Source organism: Pungitius pungitius, chromosome 1 (assembly GCF_949316345.1).
Source record: "Pungitius pungitius chromosome 1, fPunPun2.1, whole genome shotgun sequence".
NCBI classification, from domain to species: Eukaryota; Metazoa; Chordata; class Actinopteri; order Perciformes; family Gasterosteidae; genus Pungitius; species Pungitius pungitius.
This window is the reverse complement of record NC_084900.1, coordinates 31,568,488-31,588,028: the sequence shown is the minus strand read 5'-3', so window position 1 is coordinate 31,588,028 and position 19,541 is coordinate 31,568,488. Positions and strand designations below refer to the sequence as shown.

At 43.1% G+C, this 19,541-nt stretch overlaps 1 protein-coding gene across 1 annotated transcript; it reads left to right on the top strand.

Annotated features, from left to right (window-relative positions):
• Positions 1-307: 307 nt before the first annotated feature.
• On the top strand, positions 308-19,290 carry dnmt3bb.1 (DNA (cytosine-5-)-methyltransferase 3 beta, duplicate b.1). The gene is made up of 22 exons (XM_037480363.2): positions 308-543; positions 4,590-4,698; positions 8,615-8,765; positions 8,957-9,042; positions 9,124-9,261; positions 9,530-9,679; positions 10,793-10,951; positions 11,062-11,169; positions 11,394-11,535; positions 11,649-11,771; positions 12,052-12,096; positions 12,178-12,257; positions 13,021-13,133; positions 13,262-13,445; positions 13,885-13,969; positions 14,061-14,206; positions 15,181-15,271; positions 15,554-15,702; positions 16,245-16,330; positions 16,488-16,557; positions 16,652-16,770; positions 17,546-19,290. Exons 1-22 carry the CDS (start codon positions 536-538, stop codon positions 17,685-17,687), a joined length of 2,484 nt encoding a protein of 827 aa, XP_037336260.1. The 5' UTR covers positions 308-535; the 3' UTR covers positions 17,688-19,290.
• The last annotated feature ends 251 nt before the right edge of the window (positions 19,291-19,541 follow it).

The window sequence follows — 19,541 nt, the reverse complement described above, 5'->3', positions numbered from 1 at the left end:
ATAATGAGCACTTGTTCCTTTGTTATCTTGATTAATTTGTTCTTTACTTAACTTTATTGAAAGAATATTTAAAATGCAGACTTTTAATAGTCTTTTATGTAAACTATTTGAAGACTGGAGAGTGGGCGTGGACGTTCTCACCTGAAGAAACCTGGAGCTCTCAACAGCCAATCAGCTGTCACCTTGAACACAACAACACAACTCAACTTACTTGAAGGCTCAGTCCAATGCACGGCGAGAGAGAGAGAGAGAGAGAGAGAGAGAGAGAGGGCGAGCGTGAGGGAGAGAGAGAGAGCGAGAAAGAGAGAGAGAGAGGGCGCGCGTGAGGGAGAGAGAGAGAGAGAGAGCAGCAGCATGCTTCAACAGAGTGAACAACACATGCAAGAGGACTGGACCGACTCCTGATCTGTGTGCTTCAAGTTCAACGTGGTTGTTTCTTAAAAAAACTCCTTTTCCCCTCAACCTTGAGTCAGCAGACAGCGACACATCTTCCGTGTCATTCTTTTCCAGCCCTGGACGCGTGTAAGAAGCGTGGATGGTTATGTAAGTGTCTCACCGGGGAGGGCGGTTTTTTGTTTTGTTGTTGCAGCGAGTCATTAGAACTTCTTTTCGAAAACCCCTCATTTTTATAATTGATATGTGTATATTTCTATTTGACCCCTTTCTGACGCTGTTAGCGGAGGCCGGCTCGCCCGCCATGGAGGGCTTTCCCCTCTTCCTCCCATCGTGCACTTGTAAAAGTAGTTAGTTCGCTGCCCATGTGCGGCCAGCAGCGCTGCACACATGTCGGACCCGAGGCGGTGCAACCACCCATTATTCAAATAACAACGTCGACCCTCGTGGTGCCTTCGTGTTGCGCTTATAACGCCGTTATTACATGTGCTACCAATCAATTTCAATGCCCGTAGAGCACGTTCTATTACTCCCTCCTCGCAAAGTTGAGTCCACGTTTTAAGTAACTTTAAGTAACATAGACTGTTTTCTTATAATCTTTATTTGTGCGTGTTTTTTTATTTATTTATTTTTTAACGTTGTTCCGAGTGGCGTGTTTAGAGCGTTATTAACACATTCCCACAGTAACGTTATTACGGCTTGCAGCCGTATTGCGTGCATTCTATGGAGCGCACTGTGGGAATGGCACTGAGCGTGTTTCCTGTTTTCGCACCGCTCGAACGTGTTCGGACGGTTCAGGTTCACCGGATGAACTTCCTGCGTCTTGGATTTCTGCTCTCCGGTCACTCGGTGATTTGTCACTAGAGATTGAAGCGTATTGTCACGCTGGCAGGGCCAGATGGAGGATTCCGACAAGTTAAAAGAAAGTATTGTCATTCATTGTCCAAGTCTAAAAGGCAGACAGAAGCCACGTGGTGGGAATTGAATGGGAGGAGTCACCCGGTTCATCAAGGGCAATATAGGCATATCTTAAATACAGATATTCTATCACTATTATTGATAATATACACTTACATATATATTTGTGCATTTATTCATGCATGCATTTACCACATTTAAACCAATACTATTTGTTCACTCTCCAAGAAAAATGCCACAATAAGAGCTCAACTTGCCTCAGATTTAGCATTCAAGACATTTCTAATATTCAACGATTAAGTGTCAGTATTTCCATGGCACTAGATGCATAGTTATTAGACCTGTTATGTATCTCTAGATGAATAAAGTAAGCAAATGTAAATGTTATATATGTTGATATTCAACCCAATAAGAGCAAAAAATCTAATCAAATATTCAGAATTTAGGGACCTCCGTTCAATTGATTTATACTGTCGGTTTTTAATGATATAAAAAACATAACATGGCTCGATAAAAAAGCAATCTTAGTATTAGTGTAACATTAATAATTGCTATATTTTCTCACTGCAGCCTGTAGTTTCTCATCAACTCTTCAGCCCCGTGCTTAGATATAAAGCATGCATTTTATAATTGGTAATATTCTAAACTGCTTCATTCAGTTCATAATGTACCTTTAATTGATTCATTTTGACTTAATCATTAGCCGATGAGGGCCAATGATATTGTCTACATTTTAGTTTGCTGCAGGGGTTCCGTCTGTGTCACCGTCATGTTTCACAGGTGAGAGGCTCTTCGGGCTAAACATCAGGAGAAAAGAGGCGGACATTTACAGCTTGTATGAAAGGACAGTTGAGTTACAATATGCTTCAGGGACTGTAACAGGAGCGTACACGGAGGGCTGGTGAATGATGCGTGACTTTTAGTGGGGCCTGTAAATGATTGATGTAAGCTTAATTAATGCAAGATATCTTCTATTTCAAACGTGTTGTCTGGTTTCTGGCCATCAGCATCAGGTTTTTGGAATCAGAAGTGATCAGAGGGTGAAACTCCCAGATGGATCAACAATTACCTGGTAACAATCAATTGGACCTTTTGTCTTCATCATTCTTCCAAAATGTATAGCAATTAAAGGGGGGTAAATATCCACTCCAAAGCGGATCAATGCATCACAATACACTTACATATGGTCTTCACGTGTCTTCAGCTGTAGTGCAGTGAAGGAGTCGGTAAACAAAAAGGAATGGATAGCATGCTAATAAAATGATATTTTACTAGTAATTTAAACTCCAATCTAGTGATGTTTATGGTGTTGGTGTTGTAATTCAAAATGGGTGCTTCTGATCCAGGCTGGTGATTGAATGAATGATATAGTGTCTGAATGCAGTCAGTACAATAGGCAACAAAGTAGACAATGTATAAACTGTAGGACTCGATCTGAGCCTGAAGGGACCATAAAGTACATGACAGACAAGGAATGCAGCCCCCCAGCGAGGGACCCTTAGGAGAATTCCCTTTGGGGGAGTGAACAATCCCCTCTCGCAGTGCAGTCCCTAATCTCTCGCCACCAGACACAACTTTGATGTGAGGCCCCCGCCCCCCCCCACCCCCTTGTACTTTTTGTCCCCTTCTCCTGGGCCCCTCACTCCTCCCTGCCCTCAGTCTTTCCTCGGTTCTTGTAATTCATTTTCACTTCTGTTACTAAAAAGCTGAAACATTTTTCAGCAAAGATAACTTAATTGGCATTTTCAAGTAAAAAGAAAAAAAATGAATGAGCAAGAAGTGAAAGGAAATCCATTCAGCGTTAATTCATTCATACATATAGGGTTGGGAGTATTTTATTGACTTTTTGTAATTACTATTATGTCGGATCGGCACGGAGACTTCACTGGAGGTCTTCTATCCCAAAAAGTAACCAGCGACCGAATCTACAAACGTCCCCCTTGCAGGAAAAACAACCTGAATAAGAGTTTTCAGCAGGAACCTGTTTGGTCTGTTTGCCGCGTGCCGGTGAAAGTTCGAAGTGGTGGAGGGGGGCGAAGGGGTGGGTGGTTGATGAACTCCATCACCTCTCTGCCGACCCCGGTGAAAGGGAAAGTCACTGGTCTCGGACTATTAACACGTGGCCTATCGCTGACACCCACACGGTGTGTTTCAGTCGGACGGCACTGACGACGAGCCGCAGCAGACCACGTGTGAACAGCTATCACTCAGGGCTGTGAAACCATTGCATTTTAGGAGTAAAAGCCCATATAATGGGACGCAAGTAACAACTCCTTCTCTCTCCGGCAAACCATGCCACAAAAAGGTCTTGCAGTTAATATGGTCACTGGTAAACAGGTTAAAAGGCTGAATGCTTTGAGTTTGTCTTCAGGACTCCAGCTGAATTTCAACTTTATTTTTCCGGGTAATTCTTTGCAGACACAGACACAGAGGTGTTCGTTTTTGAGGCTCTATACGGCAAAAGACTGGATTAATTTGTGCTGACTACACAGGAATAAGTTGAACATACTTGTGTTTCTACTTACTTACCCCCCCCCCCCCCCCCCCCCCCCACACACACACACACAGTCACTTTCCTCTTCCCCGTTTTCTTCATTTTGTACTTGGGATTTGTTTCTGTGGATTTCCAGGAAGATAATTTGAGTAAAAACTAGTCTGAAATTCTCTCCGTCCGGGCTTGTTGAACAAAGCTACCTGTCGCCTCCGTAAGTCAAACTGAAACTTGCACACACATACGGACGCACGCATCGTGTGCCTCCGCACACACAACACACACAACACACACGCGTTAAATCCACATTAAAACATGCATTCATGTGCAGCAGTATTGGGGCTCCAAAGAATGTGCACTCACACTATGAAAAGGAGAATTCACAAGTACTGCATACGTAATGCATGTACACACGTATAAAGGGTCACTTATTAAGTTCACTCCTGCACACAGACGCACACACACACACACAAACACACACAGACGGGGCTTTGTATCTGTTTACCTCAGGATTGTATGGGCATGTCAAATATGCTCCTATCCATTTATGGAGAACAGGAGAGGACCGCGGCACGCTCTCCTGGTCTTTTTCTTTTTGGGGTTGAGCCTCGACCCCCCCACTTCTTTTGCAGTCACACTGCTGTCTTTCTGATCTTTAAGTACCGGAGATTAGAGATTGCTTGAGGCAACTGGTCCTATCTTTGTGATCACTTTTAATAATCCACTGCACCAGGTCACGTGACCGGCTTTATTTTCTCACCGCTTCCTTGTTTTGTGTCTCGTCCAGGTTTGAAAAGGAGTCAACACAGCCTCTGGACCAGTCAACTGCAACAGCCATGTCTTCCAACAAATACTCTGCTGCTGGCATGGATGATAGCAACAACATGACCGCCACCGTGAGTCCGACACACACACACACACACACACACACGACCACTCCCTGAGCCTCTCTCAGAGCTGCCTGTTGTTTCAAAAGACTTTGTGTCGATGCCAAGGCCGATGCCCGGACACGAGTGCATGTTGCGTGGCCCTAATTGAGAGTGCACGTGGGCTGTGATTGTGTGCGCACGTGCCACACACACAGACACACAGGCTCAGAACTCTCGGGGCACATATCGAAATGAGCAAAGATGAAAAAAGACCGCGAATATAACTCTTAGTGATCCGTAATCAGTTTGCTGATATTAAGTGCTGACCGGTGACGGTGCCTTCCTTGATGCCTTTCTTTGTTTGATTATTGCAACAAACTAAAGATTAACTTATTTTTTTGTCACAAAAATAATTTCTAGTGTCCCGAAGTCAGTTTAAACTATCAAAAAGGATATATGTCATCCTTTTTTTGGTATAGTAATATATAGGGTTTTGAACGGGTCATAGTTCATCTCTGATATCTATTTTAGTTCAACACTTCTTTGTCAAAAAATCCAAGTTCACATTTGAAAAGTCCTACATTTTGCATTTTTAATTTTAAGTTTAATTTGATCCTATTTTCACTGCTGTTCTTTTAAACTTGTATGTTACTTAATTCTATATATCCCATGTTCTGGTATTTATATCTTCAACTTTTATCATTTTATTGCTGTTACAGTGCGTTCAGTAGCTTCCATGTTACTGCGGCTAAACCACTCCAACTCAAAGTATGTGTGGTGCACAACTTCCCATTTTGTGAGCACAACCTCACGAGTTCCATTTGACAGGCGGCAACGCAGGAACTTTCCCAATCTGTTCACACACACTTTTACCCACGCGCACACTCACACTCACACACGTTCACCCTCCCACTTACAACCGCAGACACACACACACACACACACACACACACACACACACTTGAGGCTCCTGTCGTACGTTACTGCTGGTTCCTCTTTTTCAGTCTTATATGTCACTCCGTCTGAGAGGGACACTTCCTTCTCTCCACCATCTGCCTTCCTTTACTTTCCTTCTCTCCTTCCCCCCCCCCCCCCCCCCCATCTCCGTCGTCATGAGAAGAAACCGTAGAATCACAACTCAAATCCCTTCTCTGTTTGGTTTTCTCCTTGTTAACCGGCGAAGGGGCAGATCTTCACATGAGTGACATGAGGACAGGAGGTATTCATTTCATGTTTAGACAGCTTGGACCCAGGTGGCTCATCTTTGTCTAAAGGTGACAAACCATATTACAAACATCTATGTCTTGCTGGTGGATTCAGGCCTTTTTACAGTTTATGAATTCTGCTATTACAGTAAAATATTCTTAGTCACTGCCCTCTAATGGTTGAAACCTGCCTACTGCTGTTTATTTTTGCTGACGAAGATGAAACCCGAACATACAGGTGTTTCTTCCCGACCGACAACCAGCAGCAAGCTAAGGTCAGATGCAAGGTGTCCGTCGGAAGAAATTAGTTCCTACTCAAAACTCCTTACAACGTGTCTGTGCCTTTTTCATGTTTGCTGAAAATTGCTGTACATTTTGCAAGTTTGCATATTTAACGAGCAACAAAGGATTACACTCTCGGAGCATTAACTGTTTACTTCATTTGGAGCGTTTCTTTCGGGCGGTGTTGGCCTTTTGTCCTTTCTAATCATTCAGGCCTAAGATGTGTTGACAGCCCGTTGGAGCGCCTCGGGCCTGACTGCCGCTCGGTGTGGAATGTGTGTGTCTGACGTAGGTTGGGGAAAGCCGCACAATGCGAGACTTAACAAACTTCTTTACCAAACACACCCAGAGCCATGGAGACCGCAGGATGCATGAGACCCGTGTTCCACACAACGAAATGGATGTAGTCGCAGTATTTGCACAATGAAAGGAAGAAAAATTGTGAGGGGGGGGGGGGGGGGGGGGGGGGGTAGAGTCATTTGTGTTACTTTAATGCTTCATTTGGCAAGTTGCTGACTGCTAGAAGCTAAGAGGAGGAGGAGGGATGGATACCCAGGAAGGCAGGTAAATGGAGGATGATGATTATAATAGTAACATTTGTTGAACAGCTGCACCATAACCTCCTTGCGGTCTGCTTTGTTCCATCTTTGGCTCTTTTGCAATAAATGAAAGACTAATCGTGTGTGAAACTAAAATCCTTGCCTTTTTTTATGTTTTTTACATTTTACAGCGAGTTCACTCCTTCGTCCCTGTCGAGGTGAGAGACAAAGTGAGGCAGAGTAAAGCTAATAAAAAGCTTTTCTGCTCACCTTCAGGCCACCTGTGCTGTTCGCTCTCTCTCTAAATAAATCACTCATCGGTATCTGATTCCTCTCGCAGATTCATCATGTGCTGCGCTACGATCTCTGCGGTGTTTGTGTTGAGTCAGATGGTTGACCTCTCGTTGACATGCAGGCACGCCCGACAGTCTCTGACAGGTCAATTGTCAAAGCTTAGGGGCTCTTTTGCAACGTCAGTGTTCACACCTTTTTCCGGGTTTTGAATGAAAAACCCCAAACGCCCCAAAGGGAAAGGGAGGGTGTGGCTCTGTGTTGCAAAATACATTCATGCCCACGAGCTATGGGGTTTAAATACTTAAGCTTTGTTTGAATATCTTTTGTTTGAACAACAATTGACATTTAAGTGCTTTCCCACAAGAAGTAGCTTGAACAAAAATGTTCATGTCAGATTGTCAGGTGTCAATGAATATCTCAGCTAATAAACAGCAGCCCATGTACAACACAAGCTGGTACAATAATCCGGTATGTGGCGAGTAGGAACGCTCCTCAAGGTTGTTGTTATTTTGGAAACTGGTGACACAGATGGAAAACCATCAAAAGCGCCAGAGGGATCGTCCATTGTGCTTCGAGGATTAGAAGAATTTGCGATGTTCGACAGGTTGCACACGTAGCCCAGCGTCATGTTTGTAGAACTTGTTGTTGTGTACTGAATCCGTCTTGTGGGAGCTTTGATGTCAGCCAGCACATCAAACATCGCGTCGTCATCATCCTCAGCTGTGGATGGGTTTGTTGGGTGGCGAGTATGCGCAGGTCAGTTGTCACGGGCAACGCGTTCTTAATCTTTCTCTTAAACAGTTAATCTTTAGTTTAGGTTTAGTAGTTAGTTGTTATAGTAGGCTTCATATAAGTTAAAATACCGTGGAAATTGCTGATAGTGATCACGTCCGTCTGGGCCAAGTTGATCCCTTTAAGCATATGACTATGTCAACCATCTTATTGACATATGAATATAAAATGAGGAAACAGACAGCGTCCCTTTTACTAGCAACTTGTTTTTTCTGGCTCTTATTCCCTGCAGCACGCTACATGCAGGTCAACTGCCAGTAAGGGGATTGGCAGAGTTTCCTTATTTGACCTGGACAACCACAGGTGCTTTCCCACCGAGTATTTGTTCATTAGAGTGAATTACTCTCCATTACACTCCTCGTGAAGCTCCAGCTTCAGCCATAAAGCATTCACCATGTGGAAAAGTATCATGGGAGTCAAGTCTGAAATAAAAATTGAATGGCAAGGACAACACTTGAATGCATGATCTCAATAACCTAAACAGAGCTTTGAGCGTAAAGAAATTGACATTTGGTACAGCCGTAATTTAGAGAATGTTTATGTTTTATATCAAAATGTTTTTGGTCAGTTTAAATATCTAAAAACCTGTGAGCCTTAACAAGTTTCCATTTAAATAGATGCATTTTAATATTAAGCCAGCAGCAGATTCTTAGTCTTTGTAGAAAGCTCTTCCTTCTGAAATGCACCCTGGGAGAAGGAGTCATTTTTCTCCTCATATCACTTTTCATCTCATCTTGTTTTCGCTTCACATCTTTGCCTTTTCTTGAACGCCTTTCTATTTCTATCAGTTTTTAGTCTTTTAAGTCACCTTCGCTCCGCCTCTGTCCTCAGGCGCCGGTCAACGGAGACGTGCCTCCAGCTAAAGGCCTCTCAGAGAACGACAGCGGCGTGGAGCTAACCAATGACAACAGCCCTCTGACCGCAGCGGAGCCGCCCTCCCCCTTCAGCCCGAAGCAGAACGGAGACGCCGCCTCGCCTCAAGGTTACACACACACACACACACACACGTGCAAACGCACTAGAGTGACACCATTTTTTCGCACTAAAACAAAAATGTCGATCTTTTCATCCAGAGTTGGTCAAACTGCAAATGACCTTTTTTTAAAAAAGTTGAGTTACTTTATGAGGCATCTGTCAAACCCTGTGTCGATCCCCTGCTATTTCTGTTCTCAGATGGTAACCAAGGTTCAGGGGGAAGTAGGAAGAGGAGCAGGAAGAAGTCAGAGGAGGAGGAAACTACCTGGGACTCGGACAGCGAGGTATGACCACACGCATACAGACTGTAATTCATTAAAGCTTTGCTTGGAAGACAGAGTGTGTTAATGCATTTCTGTTTGCAGGACAAGACGTCAGGAGCAAGTCAGCTGGGTTTGAGACAGACGCCTCGGCCCAGAACCATCTTTCAGGCCGGTCTGGCGCCGCACGCGCACAGCAAACCTCGCAGACAGAACCGCAAGCAGGAGCCCAGCATGTCTTTGGTGAACACACACACAGAGTTCTTCTTGCCCTTCGTTAAACCGCATCATATTTCCCATTTACAAATGCTGTGAAAAATGTCTTTTAGACCCCACGCCACACTTATTGTAGTTACACAGCTTTAAGTTTTGCAAAGCGGGAAAACAGTTTAGTCTCTTTTTTTTTTACCCCACATCCCTCAGCGAATAAGAAGGATTCATTGGTTCCTGTTTGTCTCTCTGTCTAATAAACCTCCACCTTTATCTCTTATCTCTTGTTTCTCTCCATCAGTGTGCTGGTGGCGGTGGTCCTCGCGTGGCTGGGGTTACGTCCGGCGGGGTCCCAGAGGCCACCCGTCCCGAGCTGATGGAACAAGACTCCAAGGACTCTGCCCAGAGCATCAGCACCTCATCGAGCCATGAGATCCAACCAGAGTACAAAGTGAGATGTGTGTTAGGAGGACGAAGGATTGATTGTGGACCCATTTAAGTATTCACAAACTCAATATTGTCCGATCGCGTACGCGTAACCTTAAAGCACCGCTGGCAACTTGTTTAAAAAAAGGGGAAGTGAAGGTTTGGCAGTGATTGAAAGAAACGAAGGCTACTGTGGCCTTCACAGACCACAGAACCTCTCCCATCTGGCCTTGTGTTAGTGCAGGTGGTCACACACACACACACACACACACACTCTCACCCAGTCGGGCTGCGTCTGCTCCTTATCAAAAGTTCAATTCAAGTCATGACGACCACCCGTCTGCACCACAAGGCATGTTTGTGTGTCTGTGTGTGGGTGGGTGGTGCATTCTCATCTCATCTGCATGTCTGCATGTACACTTGTATTTTTGTGTGCGTGCTGTTGCGGCTCATCGTGTCGACCCGGGCTGAAGTCAGTGGAGCGTAGCATCCTTTCAAAGCTATTGGGTTTCCTCCCTCAGGGCGGATTGAAGGACCACGTAGGGTGGGCTCGACTGGAATTTCTTTGCAAGCAGAAGAAAGGAGGATTATGTAGATTATGCTTTTAATTGGGGATGTTTAACGTGCTCCTGTCATTGTAAAGCTAACAGCAGAAATGAAGTAAACACACTATTCATGCTGTGATGCTTTAGAGATATGGACATTTAATGATAAATACATTTGCGTTTTATTGATCCGTCTCTTTTGAAACTGTCGTACATTAATGACACTTCTGAGTAGAGGATTTATTTTACCCATATGTCAGCTAAAACGTCGTTTCTACAACAAAACATTTGGTATTGCAATCTAGTTCAGAGAAGAGAAGGATTGCATCTACATTCTTCATTGGGCTTTCACAACTATCTTCTCATCTCTTCTCTCAGGTTTTTGCTCAAATTTGTGTTTGTTACTCAGATCTTTTCCTGAAAGCGTTCCTCCTTTCAGCCTTTTTTAAAAACACTTTTAACAGCTTTCTATGAAACCATCAATCTCTCTCTCTCTTTCCGGTATCCCCATTCTGCCGCCCCCTCACTTTTATACATCAGTGGTGGTATAACGGTAACCATGTCCATCATCATCCTCTGCCTCCTTCATCCAGGACAGTAAGGGTTTTGGGATCGGCGAGCTGGTGTGGGGAAAGATCAAGGGCTTCTCCTGGTGGCCCGGCATGGTGGTGACGTGGCGCGCTACTGGCAAACGGCAGGCCAGCCACGGCATGAGGTGGCTGCAGTGGTTTGGAGATGGAAAGTTCTCTGAGGTGAGGAGGGAGGAAGCACACCGGAGCGACCGAAGGAGCCAGCGAGAGAGACGTCACCCAACTTGCTGGCGTCGTACTCGGTTTGATGCCACTCTTTCTTTTCCTCACAGGTTTCAGCGGACAAACTGGACTCCATCACGGCCTTCGCCAAGTTCTTCAGCCAGGCTTCCTACACCAAACTGGCCTCCTACCGCAGGGCGATCTTCCAAGCACTGGAGGTGAGCGTAGATGGGGATTAGGCGCCACTTTTTAAAATCAACCGACTTTGTTCTTAGTTGCTGGGCAGAGTGAATCATAAATAATATATACATAAATGTTCTCGTGAATGTTCTCATATACGAAAAGGCTCGGAGCAGAACTCTGTGCACAGTTATTGCGTCTGCATTTTTTTGCTGTTGTTTAGATCCCTTTACGAGAAAAGGTTGTAATCTCTTTGTCACAGATGGCGAGTATCCGGGCGGAGAAGAAGTTTCCTCCCTGCGAGTCGGACTCTCCAGACGACCAGGTGAAACCCATGCTGGACTGGGCTAACGGCGGCTTCCTGCCCAAAGGAGAGGAGGGACTCAAACCTACACACACCGCCGGTGAGCAAGGCAGCAGCTCCAGCCACAAGTCGCATAGCGTTCACCACACAACAGGCCGCCGTCCGGTGAGGAGACGATGGTGGAAGTCTGACTGTTGTTGTGTCGGCCTGCAGACAGCAACCCTCTGGACCACCAGGTCCTGGATGTTTCCCTGCCAGAGTATTTCCCCAGCGCCAAGCGGCCGAGGGTCAGCCTCCAGAAGAACAAGGCCGCCCCGGAGGAGTCGTACAGCAGAGGTGCTGCATACAGCTTATGGAACTTTTCCTGCATTTTATCTTTTGGAAATTTACAAGGGAATGAAAAAAAAAATGTTTCTTTGTTTGTTTTGTGGTCCTAATTTTCTTACATTATTATTTTACTATCGATTTTACGTGGCACCTAAATGGACAGTAGGGTAATTATTGAGCATACTGATGAATTTAGCAGAAAACTAAACTAAGAGTCCTGTGGTCCCTGGGAGGAGGGTGAATGTGTTTTAAACATCCCTTGATGAAAATATATTACTTCTTCTCTCAGAACAAATGGTGAATGAAGTTCTCAAGAATAATAGAAGTATAGAAGGTAAAGACTCACACTTTCACATTGTGCGTTTCTGGGTGAATTATTTTGTGGATTATTAATCATGTTGTTTCATTTTTGTAGATTTCTGTCTCTCTTGTGGAAAGATGAGAGCTGCAACCTTCCACCCGCTGTTTGAAGGAGGCCTCTGCCAAACATGCAAGGTATGCAAAAAAACTATTTACAAATGCATGGTATGCGGCTCATGTTTGTGTTGCATTCGGGGCATTCTTTGTCAAAATACTTTTTCCATGGCAAACACGTTAAATTATAATTGCTGCCGTTCATTTGAGTCCAGTCCTAAAAGCACTAGGACACCGACTATAAATTAAATAGAGCCATCTTTAAGTTTTCTTTCTATAACAAGTCAAGATTTCCGAAAGGATATATTTTGAAAGTTGAAATAATCAAGGATGCAACTAACAATAATTTTGATAATGAATTAATCAGTTGATTATTTTTTGGACAATAGAATTGGATAAAATCACATGAAAAGCAATCATTTTCAACCACAAAAACAGAACTGAACGCAATTTCACAGTGCACAAATAATCTGCCAAATAAATAATTTTTTTAATAAAGTGGAAAAACTATTAAAAAAAAGAAAGAAAACTTGACAGGATTTGTTAAAACATCAGAACTTCTCTGCCAATTAAATGCGATTGTCGCTCTTGACATAATTCCCAAGCTTCAACAAAGGACTTTTTCGCGGTGTGGTCCGTGAGTTAAAAAGGTCGGGGGCCGCTGCTCTACACTCACAAACTCTCACACTCAACGCTCCGCGCTCAACTCAACTTTTTTTTTATACTGTAAACATCTGTGCGACCTATTGAGCGGCCAACACAACAAATCAATAATGAAATGTGTTGCCGTCTCTTTAAATAATCACTAAAGCCAGACGTCTTGCTGTGATTTATTTTCCCTCAGGACGTGTACTTGGAGATGTCCTACATGTACGACGACGATGGTTACCAGTCCTACTGCACCGTTTGCTGCGGAGGACGAGAAGTTCTCCTCTGCGGCAACGCCAACTGCTGCAGGTCTGACGCGCACACACACACACACACAAAGTAACAGTACACACAATACTTTAGCCAGTATCTTCTGCACCATTGTGCCTACCTGTCTGCTCACCTTCTCTGCTCTCCCCCCCCCCCCCCCCCCGCAGGTGTTTCTGTGTGGACTGTCTGGACATCCTGGTGGATCCTGGAGCGTCTAACAATGCTCGCTACTTGGACCCGTGGCGATGCTACATGTGCCAGCCGACGCTGCAGTACGGCGCCCTGAAGCGGCGCCACGACTGGAGCATCAAACTGCAGATTTTCTTCACCAGCGACAATGGACAGGAGTTTGTGAGTTGCGTTGTAGATTTTTTCTACAGAGGTTTGGCAGAAGCTAAAAAGTCTACATATTTTTTTATTTGTATATAGTTCTACATTATAGATTATCTGACATTTTTCAAATCTTTGCATTTTTACCGGGAAATACTGCGAATTTGTGGTGACCAAAAGTCGCACTTGGAAGGACAAGCTGCGTCTCCTTGGATCAGCAGCACACAGGAAGTCAGCTGAATAAAAACACCCAAACAACCTAATGTTCAATCAAGCACAACGCTGCAAAAAAACTAACCTTGTATGACTTTTAAAGATCAAAATAGTATCAAAGAGCGAATGACAAAGTTCATTCAGAGTCTTTATCTCCTGTAATATTGACATAGACCGAGTGACAATGTTACCTTTCGACACATCCAAAATAAGAATTAGCTTCAAAGACAATTTGTTTCTTTTCCAGGAGAAACCAAAGATTTTCCCAGCAGTCCCTGCAGAGCAGAGACGACCAATCAGAGTCCTTTCCCTGTTTGACGGCATCGCTACTGGTGAGGACAAGGGTTGTCCTCAGGAGACGGCCAGTGAATGAATGTGTTAAAACGCAGCAGGTCGTGATGCAATCTGTGTCTGTGCCTCCAGGCTACCTGGTTTTAAGGGACCTGGGTTTCAAGGTGGACCAGTATGTGGCTTCAGAGGTGTGCGAGGACTCCATCTCAGTGGGTGTTGTCAGGCATGAAGGAAAGATCCAGTACGTCCATGATGTCAGGAACATCACCAGGAAAAATGTAAGAAAGGAATTGAAGAACTTGGGAAAGGATGAAGTGTATCTACCACGTGGACGTTGGAGATATTTCTGTTTGCAAACCTGGCCGAGATGCTTCGTTAGAAACACATCAGCAACACAACCTGGTGCTTTCAAATTCCTAGTCGGCGCTTAGTGAAAACGTAGCAAAACATACACGTTTTGAAATGGAAATATAGTAGTGTCGATGTGGCCCAAGTTCAAACACCAAAGCAGAACCAAACCGAATCTGGTGGCTGCCGTGAGTTCAGAATGTGGGACAAAAAGCAGCTTTAGCCTCCTGAAATCTGCTTGGGGGGCCTTTCATTTGTTAGTCACACTGTGTGAGTGATTGTGTGTTTCTCCTCATCTCTTTTGTTATTTTCTTTTGTCATTCTGCTTGTGTGAGAGCATGAAGGAGGACAAAATGTGTTCAGATTCGATTAGATTAGCTTGCACCTTTGATTGTTAAATGAATAATGATATTTGTAGCTGAGTCAGGTAATTGATTGTCAATCAATGAAAACATTATCTAGCAACTATATTTCACTATGGAATTATCGTTGAAGTTAAAATGACCAAATCAGTCTGGTTTGAGCTTCTTAAATATGCTATAAATAGATTATCTAATGCTAATTGTGCTGTAAAATGATTTATATGGTAACAAAATGATTTGTTACTATGTTACTTGTTATATATGAAGGCTAACAATCATCTGTAACACTTGACAGCTACAACTTCCATGGTCAGCAGAGTAATGGTCTGTGGCTTAACACAATAAGTAGAGATAAAATTGTTGCAGTAAATATCAGGATTTGGACCTGAATCCAGGAATACTTTATTCCATCAACAACAACTTTCTTAATGGTTTTCAGCCTTTTGTTCAGAAAATTATGAGTATTTTAGTGTTTTGTTTCATTCATGCAGTAGCTGCCACTTCCTCAGTCTAACGCTTGGTGGTGCTGTTGTATCTTTCAGCTTCTCGAGTGGGGTCCATTTGACCTGGTAATCGGAGGAAGTCCCTGCAACGACCTGTCAATCGTCAATCCTGCCAGGAAAGGGCTCTATGGTAGGTATCCGCCAGAGGAAGTCAACTTGTTTCAGCTAAACTTGGTTTGCACCAATGCATTCAAGAGTTGGAGCATTGAGCGACTGATCACTGTTAATCTCAGTTCTATAGACCTTCTAATTTCCTTATTATGAGGCTGTTTAATGTTTTTTACAGGCTGTTTCAGATGCTTTTCTTCCCCGCAATCCTAAAAAATACCCAGTGTTCTTTTGGCCAAACTCCAATACCCTATGGTGTTCTTTAAAATGTTATCTCTATATGGATGGTCCTTTGTTTCAACAGAAGGCACTGGGAGGCTGTTCTTTGAGTTTTACCGTCTGCTGAGCGAGGCTAAACCCAAAGAAGGAGAGGACAGGCCGTTCTTTTGGATGTTTGAGAACGTGGTCGCCATGGGCGTCAACGACAAGAGGGACATCTCACGATTCCTGGAGGTGGGTACAGCGTGAACGGCGGCAAAAACCAAGGACATGAATTAAAGACGTTCTTTGAACAAAAGATTATGTAAAAGTATGTAAGTAACAAAAGTAAATCAAGACCTCAACCTGAAAGCTGTTTTTACACCTAACCCTGACTTGGGGGATATGATTAAAATGATCTGATTTAATCAAATTTATATTACGCCGAAACACAATCCACAATCTTATAACTATTTTGAAAGTTATTGAAAAGAAAACTAGACAAGTTTTCCAATTTAAAGAGATAGCCCTTCAAGGTAAGACAAATTCACACTAAATTACAAATTTAACACTTTTCAAAAATTTAAAGAAAGAGATTTGATCCACAACAAAGTATTTATTTTAGAAGATAATGTCACCTTTGAAACAACCAAGGTAGCAAGATTATTTTGATATAGATTGATTTCCTCTTCGATCCGCTGATTTTTTCTGTGAATCACTTGCTGTTTATTTATGAGTAAGGATGAGTATTATGTTGAATTGAGTAACAAATGTTTCTCTTTGTTTTGTTTTTGAAGTGTAACCCTGTGATGATGGATGCTATCGAAGTTTCTGCTGCTCACCGCGCCCGATACTTCTGGGGAAACATGCCGGGCATGAACAGGTAGGAAAAACAACTCGGTATCATCATCTCAGAAACACGCTTACAATCTCTTAAAGAAAAAAACGTTGTTAACTTGATACTGGGCTACAATATGTTGCCAGAGTTGTGAATATTTTTACACCATCTATAAGTATGTGATGACTCGTATCCGTCTCAGGCCTCTGTGTGCCTCTGGGATGGACAAGCTGGAGCTGCAGGACTGTCTGGATCACGGCAGAGTAGCAAAGGTTTGATATAGCTACAGAACACAGAGCAAAGTCACTCTTTGCCGTTTGCACTTTGAATGAAAGACTTAAAGATGGTGTGTTTGTCATGTTGTAGTTTGGGAAGGTGCGCACCATCACTACCCGCTCCAACTCCATCAAGCAAGGGAAGGATCAACACTTCCCCGTCCTGATGAATGGGAAAGAGGACATACTGTGGTGCACTGAGCTGGAGAGGTTAGCAGGAACTACACACACACACACACACACACACAAATAAGGTTCAGAAGATCATGTATACATCAGTAGAACAGACTACTGTTCTTGTTATTCCCAAAAGCAGCCAAATCTGTTGTTTCATTCCTTCCCTGTTGATGGTGATGTTTTTGACGAAAATGGATTCAGGCTATCCGGCGGGATGACAGACCAAACTTTAGCATTAAAAAGGGGGAGGACTCATAGATCTATGGGAGCACTCATTTCAGGTTCGGGCCAGATATGGGGTGAAAAAAGGTCTATTGCAATAGCACCAATGATAATACCGATTGTTGTCAGTTGCTATGGTGACGAGTGCACAGACAGTTAGCAACGTAGCTCGTCCCTCTCAGTATAGTGGGGAGTGAGGCCCCTGGTTGGCTGTCTGTCTCATGAATTCTGGAGTCTGATGTTCTCTTCAACGCTCTGACAGGAAAGTGGAGCAATTAGTTCAGCGCTTATCGAACCTTCAGAGCAAACTTTTCAAAACCATGGACGGTAGATGAAAAATTATTTTCCGTATCAAATTGTTAGTTTATTTGAAAGCTGTGTAACGTTACTACTCCACTGCTTGTTTTAGTGTTGCCGTTATTCATTTAGGCCTTTACGGAAGTTAGTCTGTTACAATGGTCGAAATGGCATTGTTAAACATAAAAATGCCCGCCGCTCTGACTACTGTTTTATATAGCTACACTGCTTAATTAAGCACCATTGTGACATAGATTGTGATGTTGGTTGCGTGTTTGTTCCCCTTCAGGATCTTTGGGTTCCCTGTCCACTACACAGACGTGTCCAACATGGGCCGCGGTGCCAGGCAGAAGCTCCTGGGCCGGTCCTGGAGCGTCCCTGTCATCAGGCATCTGTTCGCACCCCTGAAAGACTACTTTGCCTGCGAATAGACGCCAGCCATCACCAGCAAAGAGAAGCCGCTTCCATTTACACACCATGCTGACATCAAGGACCACCGAACACATTGTGTAAAGAGCTGAAGGTTTCTCTCAACTCTTGCAGGAAAATAACCAGTTTCATTTCAAATCAGTATAGCAGGAACATAGTGAAAATAGCTGTTGTGGTGTGCCACACCTTTTGGGATGCTGGTGGTATGCACTGCAGCCTTAAACATAGATAACACACAATGACACTGAGAGAAACAAATAAACCATATGCGGTTATCTAGCCCGTAGGGTCACTGTTTATAACATTTATAATCATGCTTTGCCTCTCTGAAGGTTCAGCTGAGTTAGAAGGGAAAGACGAGAAAACCCAACTTACTTGTTTTTTTTTTTATCAAGATAAGGCCTCTACAGTGAAATATTTTCTTTCTTTTAAAAAGCTTTAGACATTATTGTTTATAAGTTGGCGACACTTAATATGTGTAGAAAATAGACAACAACATGGGACCAAAGGTACAGCTTTTTATGGCAAAATTTTATTTTAGGATGTTTAAAAAGTTCTGAGGATGTTTCTGCCTCCATTTAGCTGATGATTCAAATGTGTGACAACAGACTTTAAATCTTTAAAAAAAAAATCACTTGAACCAAAGTCATTAGATGAACCAATTACGGCCTACGTGCTCTTCCACTAGAATGCTGAATGTATTTTTTATATTAGGGGCATCTGTCCAAAGACAGAAAATATACACAAACCACATTGAGCCATAAACCAATCCTGCAAGTCCAACCCACTAACAGTATACGCTTGTTGTCTTTGTTAAAATTACAACACATTCAGATTCATATTCATAGAAGCTCGTATTCATCCATGGAAGCAAGTGCACTGCTGGCTGACCTGGAGATGAATCAGGGTTTGTCTTCACACTCAGTTTGTAGTTGTTTAGTTGATCATTGTTGTGAAAGAGAAACACAATAATTTTGCCTTTTGTCTTTTGCTTTGACAAATAAAGAGAACAATAGCTTACTAAAAAAAAAAAAAAGTTGAATAGATAGTGTGAAACCTTGTTTATAATGTCTCAGATACATCTCCCTGATACCAATACTTGAAACAAGCCAAAGCAAAAACGCTGTCTTTTGACAACCTGCGTGTAGAGGCCTATTGCAGACAGAATGCGAGTGATGGCATTTATACTGCTGTAGAAGTTTGGATTGTAACACCCAAAGCAAAGCAAAAGGTGGGAAACACTGGCAAAACGTGCACTATTTTTGGAAAACTATCCCTGACTTCGCTTGGTTCAAAGACCTCATAAAGTTTCCAAAACATTCAACAAGAGGAATTACATTTAGATCATCTCTAAGGCTGGCTGATACTCTATTTACATTACATGTCTATTAAGTCCTGTTTGGTGCATATGCTTTAGTATACAGTATGCATTGTTAATTACAAGTAGCCCAACAGTCTGACATGTTTTTACCAAGTAATTGCAAATCAGTAGTTTTTCAACACTTAATAGTCATAACACAATTATATGTCACTCTGTACGCCTGTGCTTTAGCATGTTCACCACACAGAGGGATTTACTGGACAGTTTATTCTGCTACCAAGTGTCTTCATGTGAACAAACTAAACTGACAAAAGAATTGGTGAATTCCTTTAAAAATTGTTTTGCTTTGTTTCAATAACTGGAGGAATATTCCATCGTATTTGACTGTCACCACATCCTACTACTACTACAGTTGCCCCTTTACCTCAGAAAAAGGGGCAACTGTACATCACCGCTCTTGTAGGAGCTGTATTCTGTGAATATATGTACTGTAGCTTTATTCCCATATATCCTCTGTATGTCTATATCTATATAT

Bases quoted from the DNA above. Each gene is read 5' to 3' on its own strand.
- dnmt3bb.1 (XM_037480363.2), top strand. The intron at 13,970-14,060 runs GTGAGGACAAGG...CTGTGCCTCCAG, and splicing joins GTTTGACGGCATCGCTACTG to GCTACCTGGTTTTAAGGGAC. The intron at 15,272-15,553 runs GTAGGTATCCGC...TTGTTTCAACAG, and splicing joins TGCCAGGAAAGGGCTCTATG to AAGGCACTGGGAGGCTGTTC.